General features: G+C 39.1%; 1 protein-coding gene across 1 annotated transcript; it reads right to left on the bottom strand.

Annotated features, from left to right (window-relative positions):
- Positions 1-125: 125 nt before the first annotated feature.
- On the bottom strand, positions 126-7,278 carry LOC146509076 (interleukin-21 receptor-like). The gene is made up of 8 exons (XM_085177234.1): positions 6,832-7,278; positions 4,529-4,667; positions 4,259-4,416; positions 3,966-4,117; positions 3,713-3,872; positions 3,150-3,246; positions 2,983-3,067; positions 126-1,797 (listed from the first exon to the last, which is right to left on the bottom strand). Exons 1-8 carry the CDS (start codon positions 6,944-6,946, stop codon positions 1,261-1,263), a joined length of 1,443 nt encoding a protein of 480 aa, XP_085033360.1. The 5' UTR covers positions 6,947-7,278; the 3' UTR covers positions 126-1,260.
- Between the last annotated feature and the right edge of the window lie 11,128 nt (positions 7,279-18,406).

Below are 18,406 nucleotides of genomic sequence, written 5' to 3'. Positions count from 1 at the left end.
TGTGTCGCTGCCCAAGCTACATACTAATTAGAGACCAGAAATCTATCAGTACTATGAGGGACTCTGGAGGCTCTGTTATGCTGTGAGTGGGAATTTTGCTGGCATTGTTTGGGACCACTTATCCCATTAAATGGTAGAAATAACTGAAAATCAATAGAAAGTTGTTCTGAATGATCTCATTTTGGTGCGAAAACCTGGAGAAATTTGTCACCGTGTGCTGTACGCATGTGTATGAAAAGAGTAACCTCTCAATCTGTCACATTTAACATCATTCTTCACCTTAGAAGTGACAATTAAAGAAACCACCTTTACTTTAGAATCTACTGTTCAAGTTCACGATAGAAACCACCTTCATAATGTGGGTAGTTTTTATTGTCTTTTTCCAAATGCTTCCAAGATGTACCAAATGTAGTAACATGTTGCAGCTACTAAAAGGAACAAAACCTGAATGTGTGCTGAATAAAATGACAAAGCAATTTCCATGGCTGTTACAAAGCATCCCAGTCCACCATAGTGACTGTCATCTGCAGGCTAAAAGACCCACAGCAACAGCACTGGTTATGTTGACTGGAGAAATAAATAGTGAAACTTTCATATTGAGGTTACACTTTATTGTTCCCTTAGGAAAATTTCAAAACAATTGTTTCCACTGAATATTTGCATCAACTTGAGATGGATAATGATCCAGGAAAGATCCAAACACATCTCTCACAAGTCAGTAAAACAAGAACAAAGTTACTGATTTAAGCACAGATATGAATCTTTATCTCTTTTATTGTCGATTTCTTAGTAAAAGCTAAATGCAAAGTATAAACATATTGCAAATAAGGTAGATTAAATTGAAAAAAACAGAACAAAACACTTTCCCCATACAGCTACAGAAAATCATATCATCCAAAGCTCTAGTGGAATTCACAAACATTCACGTCTTAACATTCTGCAGTCAGAATGCGTCAAGTGTTAACATATGCAAATCAGCCAAAGCAGAAGCCTACTCTATGTGTTATATGGTGTTTTTTATGTTTTTGTCATAAAAAATGATAACCACATACATTTGAACAGATATAAATGTTGTATGAAGTTCAAGCACAAACCCACTGCTATCAAAAAACACACAGCAACTTGCAACAAGTGAACTGGCCAGCTTCAAGCCACTTCATGGAGTCTCTCCTGCCATGTGGTCTACAGCCGTGGCTGTCAGTGCCACCACGCTTATGAATTTCTCTGGCTCCAAACAAACCGACAGAACCATTTCCTGCTTTAACTCTCGCGCTCATGCCGGGAATCAGATGAAACTTTTCCATTGCTCTCTTTAGACAATAAAACAGGAACAACACCTTCAGCTGTTTTGTTAAGAATGCAGTAATCACTACAGTAACATGGTGCTAGAGTGTCAACAACAGGACTGCTTGGTAAACTGCACTCTGGGCTTTGTGTCACATCCTCAAAGCTGCAGCCAGAGTCCACACAGCTGATCTCCAGGACATCTTCAGGTGGAGAGGAGGCAATCTCTGCCTCCCTGCCCCTCTCCCAGATGGAGCAGGGGAGCTGAGTATAAGAGGTGTTAGCTGGACAGACCATAACTATAGGAGCAGGAGCCATATCCATCCCAGGCAGGCCAACATAGGAGGTCTGGCACTGAAGGAATGCCAGCTGAATCACTGGAGGGTTTAGGAAGGTCTGGGTCTCTTCTGGGTCCTTCGTTTTGGGTTTTGGCACAACAGCCACTCTATCACTTATCATGCACTCATCGGCTTTGTGCGTTAGTACATTTTTACCTTTCGGTGAAAGCCATTCCTGCAAATTAAACAAAATGAAGATGTGTTAGGTGTGACACAGTAGAAAAAAGCACACTTGTGTACTACCTGCACTCTCAGAATATGAAGCACCAATGCAGTATAGATGTTTAATGGTTTGTCACGGTAACATGCTGCCGTTACAAATTTGACTTAGGGTGTTTATTTTTTTACTTGCAGTTTTTACCATCTGTCATTGCAACCATATTTGAGTGGTTCATTTCTGGTCCTGTTGACCGGTGAAAGCTTTCTCTCACAGCAGCCAGATACACAGTATCATAAAGTCTAACAACCAACTCAAGGAGAGACATTTGTAGAACCGCTACATGAACAGAAACAGACTTCTTCTCATGCTTGTTTGTTATCATTTGGCCATCCACTCCTGCTCTGACTGAAAGGTTTCATTCTGCTTCTGAGGGGATTGCCGTGAACTCTTCAACTCATATTTCTAGTGCAGAGTTGAGTATTGTGCTTCCATGAACTGTTTTTAACTGAATCGTGTTAGCGAAAATTGTGTGATTTGCCATAAAACTTGGTATGAATATGTTAGCACAGGACGAATGTTTTAATGATGCGCCGACTTTTTATCTAAAGTCACTTGTAGTTAGAGTTTATTTATCCGTTGAAAGATCTGGAGCTCTGCGTCACACGATTGAGGGTTTGCTTTCCAGCCACTGGGTTTATTTTGCTGAATGCTTTCTTTTATCACCAGTTACCAGATGGTCAACGTGATAGACAGAACACATCCTTACACTAAACTCAGCATGTTTGCATTTCTAGTTTGACAATATGCTGGTATTCACATTTTTTGCAGCGTCAGAATGTTACTAAAGTGTCACAAACACTATGAACACACTTTGACTGACACATCAAATAAATAAGGATGCCAGAGATGTTCCTGTTGGGGGTAACCAGCAGATTATCTGCCTACCCATGGACCTTCACCAATCCACTGTGAAGTTATCATTACTATGTGATAGATGTGTATAAACTTATACACATCTATCATTAATTACGTGGTCTTCTTACATCTCATTTCTAATGTGTCATTTTGCACTGTGCTTCCATTGTGACCCTTATGTTAGGATTCCTGCACTTAATTCATTTTAACAGAAGTTAAAATTAAGCTAAACGTAAGCATGAAAACCAAAAACTCCTTCAGAAATCACTCATGTTATCTCCTCACCTGGAGATCACCTTTATGTTGCTGATACAGAGGCTGAAAGAAAGGAGCCGGGGATGGAGTGTGGGACAGAGTTTTTATCTTCATTCTGCCACACAGACACAAAATATGAATAAGAGGCACATTATCCTCATCAGACATGCAATTATTCCAAAGCTTAGATGGATTACCTTGCAGCTGGATTGTAGAATACAAACAGCAGAGCTCCCACAACCAGACACAGTGGGGACAGATATTTGGCCAATAATAATAATAAAGTTTCTGGTTCTGAAATTACACAGAATTATTGACTCACGCTACAAAGATGGCAGCAAGTCCATTATCTATCAAGTATCTGTGCTATTGTTTTTGATAAACATTGTTCAGAGAAAACACCTCACAAGACAACAAAAGGCTCCTTCACACGAGCAGAGTCCCGCCTATGTTTGTGATTATGAATAGCATTAAATAAACCTAAAAATCCATTCCTTTATCATTGTTATAAAATTGCTAAAGCAAATGTAGTTGAATTTTACTGTTAGCATATTTTTAGAAAGCTCCAGGCGCTTCATAGATACAGAGAAAAACCCAACAATCATATGACCCCCTATGAGCAGCACTTTGGCGACAGTGGGAAGGAAAAACTCCCTTTTAACAGGAAGAAACCTCCGGCAGAACCAGGCTCAGGGAGGGGCGGGGCCATCTGCTGCGACCGGTTGGGGTGAGAGAAGGAGATGGAAAACGTGTCCTTTACCTTCTTCTGCTTTGTTTTCCCAGCATGTTGGTTGACTCCATTCACTCCAAGTTTCACTATATGTTGGTTTATATCTTGCTTTAATGCAATATTTACTATTTTTCAGGTGCAATTTCCGATTAATAGATTCAAAATTCTTTTGGGGTGGAACCGTAAAAGTCTGTGGAAACGTTTAAAGAAACAATTATTGTTTGATTCTTTTAGAATAAAACACGTTCTTAGTAAATATACTGCACATAACAGTTCATCTTACTTTGTTCTCACTGCTTTCAGGTGTTTGAAGTAATATTTCATACACGAGGTCACCACCAAGGTATAAATGGTTATCATACTGACTTTTAAATGTAATGTTGAAAGTCTCTGTTGTTTCTTGGACCACAAGCTCAGGCGGCGGTTTCAGCTGAACTGATTAGAAATATCAATCAAATCATATTTAGGTATATCAAAATGTTCGGGTGCATAATATTTTTTCAGACTATCATTAAAAATGAAGCACATTAACATATTAAGACAAAATCAACAACTACAAGTGTAATTCATACTTACTGTGACCTGCTAAACGAAATTCATTTTCTAAATTGATGCATTGAGATTCATCACAAATGTCAATTTTATAGGAATCATAGTCCGCCCAAAGCTCATTGTTGAATTGACATTCACAGTAGTAACTGTGACTCATCACCACAAGTGGACAAGAAGTGCTTCTGGAGCAAAAACAGAACATGGACATGTTTGTGAATTTAGAAGCAGAAACACACACTTTCAATTCTGTAAGAAGAATCCAGTATTTTATGGATTTATTTAAGAAAAACTTACTCGAGGGGTTTGAAGGTATCCTGGAAATGTAGGCTGTAGTTCTTTTTGTTCTTTCCCAATGGAATAGCAGTGATGTTGTTGAAGACACAAGTAATGTTGTGTATATAGTCAGTCACACACATCCATGACGGTACATCAGCTAGAAAAAGAAAAAGTAGAAGAAAAGAAATATTCAATTATTATTTCACAGTTTCTGGTATTGATTACTTCAATGCTATACTTATGTATGACAAGGTAACAAATAGTAAGTTATGAAATAGTTTAATAATGATTCAGATCTTTTATTTAAGGAAAAGAGAACATTAGAATTAATATAGACATATAACAGTGTGTAAGTGGGCAGGTTTTAGCTGGTAGAGGTGCAGCTGTATAAGGTTGAGGATAATCTGAGGAGCTGCAAAACAAATGAAAAGAAAATTGAAAAGAATTTTATTTTGTTTGACACACTGGATACTCCTATGTTTTTGTGCCTCATACAATTAACCATGTAATCATCTAATCGCTGACTCTGGGCGCTCTGTGGTCTCAGTTCTATTGGATTTGACTTCAGCCTTTGACACGGTTGACCATGATATCCTTTTGGCAAGGTTGGAACAAGTAGTAGGCCTTAAAGGAAATGTTCTATCACGGTTTAAATCATATTTCTCTGAGAGGTCGATCTCTGTCATGATGGGAAAAATATTCCTCTTCTTCTGCCCTTTTTTGCCGTGGTGTGCCCCAGGGCTCAGTATTGGGTCCTGTGTTGTTTTCTCTGTACATGCAGCCCTTGGGCTCCATTTTTGAAAAACATAATGTCTCTTTTCACTGCTATGCTGATGATATTCAAATCTACCTCCACCTGACTGGGGATGTTTCATCTTCACTACATCCTCTGTTTGATTGTCTGAGGGATGTCAAAGACTGGTTATCACGTAACTTTCTTACTTTAAATGACAAGAAGACAGAAATTATCGTTTTTGATAGAAATATGCCTCTAGAACAACTGACTGGCACACTCGGGCTTGTTGCTAATTACCTCACTGATGCTGCTGGGAAACTTGGAGTTTCCATGGATAGTTCCTTCAAACTAGATAAACAGGTTTCTACTGTGGTAAAAACCAGCTTTCACCAACTACGCCTAATTTCTAAGGCTAAACCTTATATACCACGCAAAGATCTGGAGAAACTCATTCATGCTTTCATCACTTCAAGACTGGATTATTGTAATTCTCTCTACTTGGGCCTCCAATCTTCTCTTCTTCAGCGATTGCAGCTGGTCCAAGATGCCGCAGCACGTCTCTTGACCGGCACTAGAAAGTATGACTCTATCACCCCTGTTCTGGCCAACTTACATTGGCTTCCTATTAAATACCGAATTGATTTTAAAATGTTGTTGTTTACTTATAAAATCCTAAACAATATGGCACCTGACTACCTAGCTAATCATCGGGCCAACTGCTCTTAGTGCAACCTCGGCTGAAGACCAGAAGAGGCCGTGCCTTTGCCGTTGCCGCACCCACCTTATGGAATACTCTTCCTCTTCATATTCGCGCATCAGATTCCATTCAGTCATTTAAATCACGTCTAAAAACGTATTTGTTTAACCTGCCATTCAAAGCTAATTAGGGTAATTTACATCTGGCTTTGCATTTAGATTATGTAATTATTTTATATTTTATTTATATCTGTAATTTATATTTTATATTGTGATTTTTTTATCTGTATCATGATTTTACTGGAAAGCACTTTGGTGTACTTCGGTCTTTAAAATGTGCTATATAAATAAATTTTGATTGATTGAATTTTGATAATCACCAGTTTAGAGGGTAAATCTCTTTTGCTAGCAGCTCAGTCATCCCATGTGCACACTCCCTTAAAAGGTTCAATCCTTAAGAAGGCACTCTATTTATTTTTTATTTAAAACCTTGATTGGTAAATAACCAGCATATCCAGCTGTCAAATATGTAGCAGAGTAAAAAAGTACATCATTTCTCCTCAGTAATAGAAATAACAATCAATTTACTTGATAAACATCAAGCTACTTTCCATATCTATAATAATCAAAATATTAATCAAAGCTCAAAAACAACAACATGTGATATGATGATAGATCACATGTGTGACTATTTGACATTTAAACATATCCTCTGAACCTCCTACTGTTACTGACAACTGGAATGTATGACATTGAAAGCTATGCAATTAATCATAGTAGGAAGAAAAGGATGATATGATGCAGCCACAAGATGAGATAAACCATAAGCTGCCTTACTAATGACTTCCCATCGCTAAGTGAAAAACATCTCCATACAAATGAGCAATACCTTCGATCCCGCTGGTCACTGCAAGGATGCCGTAGCACCAAAGCCCAAACAGGAGCTGCCGGCACTTCATGTCTTTTTGAACACAGGTATCGTTCTGTGGATATGAATAAAACATATGTTTAAAGCCTCTTTGAATTTTGCATTACAATGTATCTACTTCTTCAGTATTATGGAATTTGTAACATTTCATCTATATTACAATAGATTGGAATTTATCTTTTCCTACACTTGTCATAGGAAAATAACAAATAAAATGCATCAAGTTTATACGTTTTCATAATGAATAAATTCACCAGCTGACATGAGTTCAGTGATATTTTAGTAAATGTGCCATTACCTCAGATCTGTGGTGCCACTGATGTCTCTGACGGTGAATGAGACATAGAGCTGAGGTTTAAACTTATCAATCACATCACAGGAAGTCTTTTTTTTTTTTTTTTTTTTTTTTACGTCATTGGGTTTTTTTCCCCTCATTGTACCAATAAAACTGTTCAGTCTCTGAAGATTATCCTGTTCTTTAAAGGTTTTTTTTCTGTGATGCAAAACCTAAAGAGACATCGTTTTATGTCACTTAGGGTTGCATTTTTATTCGCTTTAGTTTCTTTTTTTAAAAATCAACTTTGTCAAAAAAGAAAAAAAAAGATAATTATTCTTCCTAAATGCATTTACTTTTTGGTGGTTTGATGGTCTTCCATAATGTAGTGCAACAAGTTTACAATTTATGGGGACCTATTATGTCTACAAACACAAACTGTTACTAGTACTCTTAGTACTAAACTATTAGTGCTCATATTAAACATGTTTAAGGTTTCAAATATTGAGCCAAACAAGTAATTTCTGTGAGCTGTAGGTTACAGAATAAGGAACTCCAATGCAGGAAAAAAAAAGCTTTTTATTAAGCTGAAGGATGAGTCCAAAGTCCAAAAAACAAAACAAAACAAGTCAAACACTTCAGAGAGCAAACCAGAAAAGATACACAGAACCAACAGCATAAGACGATGGACGGTGTACACACAAAGGGTGATTAAGAAACGGGCACAGACCTCCAGTAAAACTCTGAACAAAGCACAAGAGGAAAATAAATAAACAGGAAAATAACAGCTTAGATAAATGAAACAAGGAATGAAACATGAACGAACCACATCAGAGGCAAAGCAGGAAGATGAGACAGAGAGAACACTGAGGGAAACCATATAGAGGAGCTATAACATACTCAAAGACTCCAAAATAGGGCTGGAGCAGTAAAGTAATGGGCATCCAAAACTCAACAATTACAAAACCATAAATGGGAACTAAAAATCCCAACAAGAATTAAAGCTTCATGTTAAAGAATGATAATTAAGCACTAGAACAAGTGAAGATCCTGGACGCAGCTCTGAACACAAATAACAATCTGAGAGCTACTGCACTGGTTTGTGACTTTTGCTGGGTTTCTCACACTTCAGTGAAGCTACCAACCACAAGTTGATTAGAGATAGGCTCGAGAGAATGGCTGTCTCTGAACGGTTTTCCTTATCAAGATTTAAATCTCATTTGGTGTGGAAAAAGTTTTGAACATCAACACAGCTGTTTGCAAAAACTGTAAAAACAAGCTTTTTTTTTTTTTTTTTTTTGCTTTGCTGTAAAAACAAGCTTGGCAGTGACTTTAGATTCGTTTTATTCTTATTACAATTACTGGGGTTCTTAATGTGCAGTTTTTATTGCCAATGGCAACTGAATAAACAAAAATGTCCTTTGACCTTCACTTTTGTCAAACGGCAGCCATATGGACTTGTACTGAACATCAACAGTATGAGAGGTAACGTGGCAAAGTAACAGGATAAACGATAAATAAAAAGATGCGCCAGTGCGAGGAATAAGGGAAATGAAATAAAATACAAACTCAAAAATATGGCAGTGTCCTCTCTCTGTGCAGAACTAAATACAAAGAGCTAAATCACACAAGCCTCCTTTAAAAAATGTAAAATCTCAGTTTACTTGCAATACCAGAACACACAGATGATCTCGCAACTTATCCCTTGCATGCAAAAAATGCCTGCTCCACGCTGCACATACAGGTTCTTTGTATCATCCATTTCAGAAATACATCATCTTGTTAAAAATACTGACGTTTTACTACTGCACTGCAATTATACCAATATGTTTCAACGAGTTATGTGCATATTTAATAACAATTCAACAATCAAACTCCACAACATTCCCGTTTCACAACCACAAATAAAAGTAAACAAGATGCATTTCTTGTTAAGTTTTCTTGGGAATACTTATCTGGTTTATCTGGTGTAGAGAGGAGAAGTTAGAAAACAAAAATTGCATTCTCCAAAAATTAGATTGTAGCTGTCAAGCACATAAAATGGATCACACTTCCCCACAGCTAAAGAAGCTGCACTAAGCAACTGTAGGAAATTATTCAAAAGCTCTTTTAACTGTCTATAAAGTTTAAACACACTTGCTCCTCTCGACATCAGACACTTTATTTTATTTATTATATAATCCTGACAGATGACTGAGATCCTCCAGTGGTTTTCCTTTAATTTCTCATTATTTCTAGACTTGGATGTTCACTTTACAAAGAGCGGGTTTTCACAAACCAGGAACAAGAACTCGACATGGAGAGGAAACTGATAGACATCAGATTGTGAGAAAAGACACATTCACAGTAAACCGACATCGCTCGGTACATGTAAAAAAAATCTTTGCTTTGTTTGCATGTTTGCAAATGCATGCAGATGAACCACAGAAAATCAAAACACTAGACTAGAATCAAAGGTCAAGCGTCAAACCAAAGCTATCAACATCACTGTTTGAAGGCACTCCATCACTGAAATACCCAAGTATCACTTTCAGATAGGTCATCGGGAGAGGTGGGACAGAGAGTGGTTGAAGCCCTGTAGCTTTCCTCTCCCTGCATCTAAGAGAGTCCAAAACAACATCCAGACTTTCATGTTTGAAATGATACCAGATGCTAAAAACGACCTCGACCATATTTGTTAATGTCTGTGAAGGTTCTCAGTCATCCAGGTCATCGTAGTCAAAGGAGCTTGCAAAGAAAAGCGTCTGGACTTCTTTAAGTTACTTGAAGATGTTTCACCTTCATCCGAGAAGCTTCTTCAGTTCTAAGGTCAAATGGTGGAGAGTCCCAGATTTAAACCTAGTGGGAGTATCCCCCCACAGAGGGACAAAAGGACCCCCTGATGATCCTCTAATCGCCTGAGCCAAGGTGTGAAACTGGGTGTGGGTCCCAATCAGCCAGAGTTTCGGGTGAGTTCATTGTGAAACCTGGCCCCACCTTATCATGCGAATTCCTGAGGTCAGATGGCCCAGGATGTGAGTGGGCGTTAAGGCGTCTGGGAAGGATCTCAAAACTGGATTATAGATGGCAGACAGTTGGTGTCGTAAACCACCGCCTCTGTTCAAAGATGGTCGCTCACAGTGGACATAGATGCTTCTTTCACTCCTCTTTCAAACCATCTGTCCTCTCTGTCCAAAATGTGAACATTGGCATCCTCGAAAGAGTGACCTTTGACCTTTAGATGCAGATGGACAGCTGAGTCTTGTCCTGTGGAGGTGGCTCTTCTGTGTTAATAGTAAATCATCTTTATTCTTAATCAAATATATAATCAAAATGTAAGTTTGGCCAATATGTTAAATGTGAAAATCACTGTTCTAATGTCTTAATCTTGTGTGTGGACACGATCCAGCTTTGACCTTGGTAGATTTGTGTGTGTCTGCAGGAACGTGAAAATATAAGAACTTTGTCGTCAAACAGTCATTATACATGTTTTTGAACAAGAGAAATGGTATTAAGTGTTGTAATGATAATACATAATCCTAATTCATATGTGACTGATAGTTACTGACTTGACAAATTATGTTATGTAAGTATAACATGGAAAAGAGTCAATGAAGCAACTTTTGCCTTAGTTAGAAGTGAAAGGTCGAAGATGGAGGTGATGATGGAGGTGTGGCTGGATATCAGGTGAAATCGGTGATATGCAGTGTTTTTTCATCTAGTTCTTGCGATGAGCAGAAGACATGATCTGAAGATTCAGTCCCTGAGGTCCATAGTTAGAAATGGTAGCGCCAACAGGTAGTGCCAGAGGAGCCACCACCACCCAACCATAGTGGACCTACAAGTTGGTTTTATTATTTTTGACTTTTTCTCTGCTCATTTTTACCATAGGTGTCACGGCTGCCGAGGCGAGCCGTGTGGTGTTGGAGGGAGAAAGGACCCAAAATGCAAGCCGTGGATGAGAATGCTAGTGATGTTTATTTACAAAGTGGAGTGGTGGCAAACAGGCAATGAGGGAGGACAATAAACTAAAGAAACCTAAACTGGGAAAACTAAATAACTAACCTGAGACGATACCAAAAGGGATGAGGAACAGGACACCGTGGGACACGGAGTGACACAGACGAACCGGCAACAGGCAGGAGAACACACAGGGCTTAAATACACACACCAGTAATCAGGGGATGAGAGACAGGAGGGCAACACAGCTGGGAGAAATCAGAGCTGACGGGACAGAGGAAACGCAAACTAAACACACTGACATCAGACGGAGACCTTCACAATAAAACAGGAAACTCACAGACACAGAACTAAACAGACAGATTCACAAGCAGACAGTGTGACACCATGGACAGACGGAGGGGACACAGAGAAGTGGGAGCAGGCAGGCAAAGAACAGAAACCTAACAAATGGCAAATCACAACAGAATACATACTCGGAATGAACAAAAGCATAAAGAAAAAACAAAACACTGAGTCGGCCGGCTCAGGACCATGACAATAGGGGCAGGGTAGGTAACAGGGGCAGTTAGTACTGGGTGAATCCCCTCACCCATTCACCCATCCTTAGGCTCCATCTGAACGCTGTGTTGCCATAATATTCATAGAATCAGAAAAGGACTTTTTAATTAGAGCGCTGAACCAGACTTCCTGTATCGGGGTGCAAGGTCTAAGTGAATTCAGCTTCATTGTAAATGTGTTGGAACAGAAAATCCAGACCTACAGTGGAAGAAAAAAAAAAAGTGGATATTTTTGACTTTTTCTCCTCGGTTCTGAACGAGAGCGTTGATGTCGCTGGCAATGGAAAGTTGCATTAATATTGATGGTTACACCCTAGTGCAATAAAGGGGATGGACAGAAGTCTTTTTATAGAGGTTATTCAAGCCGTGGCATTTGTTAGGGTTGAAAGGGTGACTGTAAGCTCCATATTTTTACTTTCTTTCCTCAAAATAGCCTCAACTCTTTTCTCTGAAAACACCATTTCATGTTTAACTTTAAAATTTCAAAAGGGACAACATTTTTTTCTTAATGTGGCACTAATAGTTACTTACACTTTCCCAGTTTTTCCTTCCTGATTTTCTTTCAGAAAAAGGTTCATGAATCAGAGTGTGAAGTCAGCTCTCTTATAGCAGCTGTTTATTGATGGTTGTTAACAATTTCTTCTTGCCTTCTTTGCCTTGCTGTTAATTCATTATGTTATAAAAGGTAAATAACATTTAACGAAAAGTCAGAAATGTTCATAATAAACAGAAGTAACAGTGTGAATGAAGCTAAATGTAAAAATTAAGATACTGTGAGCACATTCTTTAAAAAAACAAACAAACAAAAAAAAACCCTCCAGGGTAAAGTTTGCACAAATTTTAAATGCATTTTTAAAAATATCAGTAGTTCACATATTTTCCAGGTGTTTTGATAAAGAAAACACGTGCAATTACAGCAATGATAATTCAGAATCTTTATTGTTTTTATTATCCTTCACTCAATTGTGGCCTCAGGTGAAAGTTTAATTCAATTCAATTTTATTTATACAGCACCAACTCACAACAGTCACCTCAAGCGGCTGTATATTGTAATAATACATACAGAGAAAAACCCAACAATCATGAGACCACCTCTGAGCAAGCACTGAAACTGAAACAGGAAGAAACCTCAGGCAGAACCAGGCTCAGGGAGGGGCCATATGCTGCGACCGGTTGGGGTGAGAGAAGGAAGACGTGCTGTGGGAGAGAGCCAGAGATGAAGACTAAACTGAGATGTTTTGATGCAGTTAACCTATCCCCACTTGTGGATTCCAAGTCCAAAAGTCCTGTTGAAGCAACTATTAGACTGACTACATTTGTTCTCTTTTCCCTCACTTACTTCACTTTTAATGTCCATCACTCATTCTGATTTGATAAATGCACAGAGAAAATCCTGAATGCAATTTTAACACACAGAAGAGTGTGCACCATTGGATGGTGAATTCACAATTGTTGCTTCATTACCTGCTCAGCTTACCTTTTGCTAAAGGTGGTGTCTCTTGTACTCACTTTACCAAACATTACTCTCATATATAATTGCAGTAACATATAAGTACATGCTCATACTCAGAAATACACTTTTTGAAGTCGGCTCCAGTAAATGATCATAATACCAGTGCTTGCTTTGCTAGTCCACCCCTCACAAATCTAAAAAAACTGGTTATGTTTTGATTCTGAAACTATGATATACATGATGTTGATGCTCAGTGTTGGTTACAGAAATAATCGTGCTGAACAGAAACAAGATTTTGGCTTCAGATTGTGATACTTGGAGTGGGTGTAAATTTGGTTGCACTGTTTTCTCAGCCCTGAAAAGTCTCCTGTACTTATCAAGTGTTGTTTTAAAAATTTGACCCATTCACATGTACTTTCAGAACCTGTAACTCAAAATATCTAGTGTGGAGGTAAATGTTTACATGGGTACACTCAATAAAGCTATTGTACAAAAACATTAAATAAAAATCAGCTGACTTGTAAAGGTTTTTCATGGGATGACCAACATGAAACTCTGTGTATAAAGTATTATTTTAGTTTTCAAGCCTATTAACTGCATTCGAATATCATCGAGCAAATAGTAGATATGTAAATGGATCAACTGACCCTGAACCATCTCATAGTTACGCTTCTCAGTTACTGGGGACTCACCATGATGCACCAAGCCTTACTCCACTCATGCCTATGTTTCCACTTGGTTTTGCCCATATGGATTTGATGTGAGAAACCCAAGTGGGTCCCATATATACTAAACAATCTTGAGCCCACATAAAATATATGCCCATATTAACTTAACATAACCCATATGGGGCCCACATAGACATGTTTTCAGGGTCTGACTTGTATTTGCCCATGTGTGACCCATATAGATTGACCAGGTGGGCCCCACCTGTGTCGTCAGTGCTAAAGAAATATATTGATTACCTCACTTTGCCCCATATGGGGCCAACATTTCAGGCTCTGACTTGCATTTGCCCATGTGTGACCCATATAGATTGACCAGGTGGGCCCCACCTGTGTCATCAGTGCTAAAGAAATATATTGATTACCTCACTTTGCCCCATATGGGGCCAACATTTCAGGCTCTGACTTGCATTTGCCCATGTGTGACCCATATAGATTGACCAGGCGGGCCCCACCTGTGTCATCAATACTAAAACATATATTGATTACCTCACTTTGCCCCACCTGGGGCACACAACAACAGCCTATCCTTAAATGACTGTGTTAGCCCATGTCTATCCTAGGTGGAAAACCCAAGTGGGTCCTACGTGTGTTTCCCATTTTGGACCAAGTTAAGTGTTTCCCATGTTTGACCCAGCAAGGACCTACTATATGTTTCCACTTGGTTTTGCCCATATGGTTTTGATGTGAGAAGCCCAAGTGGGTCCCATATATACTAAACAATCTTGAGCCCACATAAAATATATGCCCATATTAACTTAACATAACCCATATTGGGCCCACATAGACATGTTTTCAGGGTCTGACTTGTATTTGCCCATGTGCGACCCATATAGATTGACCAGGTGGGCCCCACCTGTGTCATCAATACTAAAACATATATTGATTACCTCACTTTGCCCCATATGGGGCCCACATAGGCATGTTTTTAGGTTCTGACTTGCATTTGCCCATGTGTAACCCATATCGTTTGACCAGGTGGGCCCCACCTGTGTCATCGATACTAAAACATATATTGATTACCTCACTTTGCCCCACCTGGGGCACACAACAACAGCCTATCCTTAAATGACTGTGTTAGCCCATGTCTATCCTAGGTGGAAAACCCAAGTGGGTCCTACGTGTGTTTCCCATTTGGACCAAGTTAAGTGTTTCCCATGTTTGACCCAGCTAGGACCTACTAAAAGCGCCCACTTGGGATTCCCCATATGGGTTTAATGTGGAAAAACCCAAGTAGGCCCTATACAAAAAGCCCAGTTTGAGCCCATGCCCACATGATACCCATCCAGCCCGCGCAAAAACCAGGTGGGGCCCATATATACATGTTGGCTGGGTACTTCCCTCTCGAGTGGCAAGGTGGTAGAAAATGTTCTACCACTGCTACACAGAAAGACCCCAGCCGGGGTCAAACCAGGAACCTTCCTACCTTGACTTGCAGTCCACTGGGGTGGTTGTAGCTTGGGAGCTCTCTTTGGCTGGTGGTTCAACCCCTGGCTCCCCCAAGTCTGTATGCCAAATATCCTTGGGCAAGTCACCAACCTAAGCAACCCTAAGTTTCTCTCTGATGAATGCGTGTGAATGTGGCATGTTGTATAAAGTGCTTTGAGTGCTCTGGTCCATTTACCATTCCAAATATTGAGTGGTCAATAAGAATAGAAAAGAGCTATATGAATGCAAGTACCTTACATCTGTAGCCCCATTATATACAACTATTGCATGCCAGTAGCATTTGTATAATCTCACTCTCTAGTTTTAAATTGTTTTTCTTTCTGACTGGCCCTTTCTGGCCTGGTGCTGCTGGAGATGCTGTCAATAAAAAGGAGTTCTTATTTCACAAAGTCTCTAACTGATGCTCATAGGGGACCTTCTGATGGTTGGGGCTTGTTCTCTAATATTGCAGGGTCTTTATGTCACAATAAAAAGCGCCTCAAGGCTTTCACTGATAGAATGTGAAAATGATATGGATGCTAAAAGATGACATGCTAAAGCAATATTGTGATCGCAGCATATATTCCATCTTTAAATATCCTTTCTAACTTATTTGATTCCGTCTTGATCAGTTAAAAGTTACACAATGTCACAGTGATTTGCAAACCATGAATTTGCACTGTTAATCAACTTTATCTAGATATTTACTTTAACCCAATACATTTTTGCAGAAGATACTAAAAATGTAGTAACATGTATTACAAATTTTCTCAGACTTATGTCTGAACTGCACGTTCATGCTTAAACTTTGTATGATGCAAAATTGACACAATATTAAATTTTGAGGTGCAATGACATCTCCGTAACAATACAAAAACATTTACCATAGAACATCTCATCTGTTATTCATTGATTCAATTCAATTCAATTTTATTTATATAGCGCCAAATCACAACAAATGTCGCCTCAAGGCGCTTCATAGATACAGAGAAAAGCCCAACAATCATATGACCCCCTATGAGCAAGCACTTTGGCGACAGTGGGAAGGAAAAACTCCCTTTTAACAGGAAGAAACCTCCGGCAGAACCAGGCTCAGGGAGGGGCGGCCATCTGCTGCGACCGGTTGGGGTGAGAGAAGGAAGACAGGATAAAGACATGCTGTGGAAGAGAGACAGAGATTAATAACAGATACGATTCAATACAGAGAGGTCTGTTAATACATAGTGAGTGAGAAAGGTGACTGGAAAGGAAAAACTCAATGCATCATGGGAATCCCCCGGCAGCCTACATCTATTGCAGCATAACTAAGGGAGGATTCAGGGTCACCTGGTCCAGCCCTAACTATATGCTTTAGCAAAAAGGAAGGTTTTAAGCCTAATCTTAAAAGTAGAGATAGTGTCTGTCTCCTGAATCCAAACTGGAAGCTGGTTCCACAGAAGAGGGGCCTGAAAACTGAAGGCTCTCCCTCCCATTCTACTTTTAAATACTCTAGGAACAACAAGTAGGCCTGCAGAGCGGGAGCGAAGTGCTCTAATAGGGTGATATGGTACTACAAGGTCATTAAGATAAGATGGGGCCTGATTATTTAAGACCTTGTATGTGAGGAGCAGGATTTTGAATTCAATTCTGGATTTAACAGGAAGCCAATGAAGGGAAGCCAAAACAGGAGAAATATGCTCTCTCCTTCTAGTCCCTGTCAGTACTCTTGCTGCAGCATTTTGGATTAACTGAAGGCTTTTCAGTGAGTTTTTTGGACATCCTGATAATAATGAATTGCAGTAGTCCAGCCTGGAAGTAATAAATGCATGAACTAGTTTTTCAGCGTCACTCTGAGACAGGATATTTCTAATTTTAGAGATGTTGCGCAAATGGAAGAACGCAGTCTTACATATTTGTTTAATATGTGCGTTGAAGGACATATCCTGGTCAAAAATGACTCCAAGGTTCCTCACAGTGTTACTGGAGGCCAAGGTAATGCCATCCAGAGTAAGAATCTGGTTAGATACCATATTTCTAAGCTTTTCAGCGCCGAGTACAATGACCTCAGTTTTATCTGAGTTAAGAAGCAGAAAGTTAGTGGCCATCCAAGTCTTTATGTCTTTAAGACATTCCTGCAGTTTAACTAATTGGTGTGTGTTATCTGGCTTCATGGACAGATAGAGCTGGGTGTCATCTGCATAGCAGTGAAAATGTATGCTATGTCTTCTAATGATGCTGCCTAGGGGAAGCATGTATAATGTAAACAGAATTGGTCCTAGCACCGAACCCTGTGGAACTCCATAATTAACCTCAGTGTGTGAAGAGGACTCTCCATTTACATGCACAAATTGGAGTCTATTAGATAGATATGATACAAACCACTGCAGTGCAATACCTGTAATACCTACAGCATGTTCTAATCGCTCTAATAGAATATTATGGTCAACAGTATCGAATGCTGCACTAAGGTCAAGAAGGACAAGCACAGAGATGAGTCCACTGTCAGAGGCCATAAGAAGATCATTTGTAACCTTCAATAAAGCTGTTTCTGTGCTGTGATGAACTCTGAAACCTGACTGAAACTCTTCAAATAAACCATTCCTCTGCAGATGATCTGTTAGCTGTTTGACAACTACTCTTTCAAGGATTTTTGATATGAAAGGAAGGTTGGAGATTGGCCTATAATTAGCTAAGACTGCTGGGTCTAGAGATGGCTTTTTGAGTAAAGGTTTAACTGCAGCCACCTTGAAGGCCTGTGGTACATAGCTGATTATTAGAGATAGGTTGATCATATATAAGATCGAAGAATTAATCAATGGCAGGACTTCTTTGAGCAGTTTTGTAGGAATGGGGTCTAAAAGACACGTTGATGGTTTGGAGGAAGTAATTATTGAAGTTAACTCAGAAAGATCGATTGGAAAAAAAAGAGTCTAACTTAACATCAATGGAACTAAGAGTAGCTGTAGATAATATTACATCTGTGGGATGATTATTGGTAATTTTTTCTCTAATGATAAAAATTTTATTTGTGAAGAAGTTCATGAAGTCATCACTAGTTAACGTTAAAGGGATGGTTGGCTCAACAGAGCTCTGACTTTTTGTCAGCCTGGCTACAGTGCTGAAGAGAAACCTGGGGTTGTTCTTATTTTCTTCAATCAGTGATGAGTAGTAAGCTGTT

This window comes from Neolamprologus multifasciatus, chromosome 11, assembly GCF_963576455.1.
Source record: "Neolamprologus multifasciatus chromosome 11, fNeoMul1.2, whole genome shotgun sequence".
NCBI classification, from domain to species: Eukaryota; Metazoa; Chordata; class Actinopteri; order Cichliformes; family Cichlidae; genus Neolamprologus; species Neolamprologus multifasciatus.
Note: the sequence above shows the minus strand (reverse complement) of the source record. Positions and strands in the feature narration are given on the sequence as shown.

Bases quoted from the DNA above. Each gene is read 5' to 3' on its own strand.
- LOC146509076 (XM_085177234.1), bottom strand. From the start codon at position 6,946: ATGTTTTATTCATATCCACAGAACGATACCTGTGTTCAAAAAGACATG. The intron at 4,417-4,528 runs GTAAGTTTTTCT...TTTTTGCTCCAG, and splicing joins GATACCTTCAAACCCCTCGA to AAGCACTTCTTGTCCACTTG. The intron at 3,068-3,149 runs GTAATCCATCTA...TCTGTGTGGCAG, and splicing joins TTCTACAATCCAGCTGCAAG to AATGAAGATAAAAACTCTGT.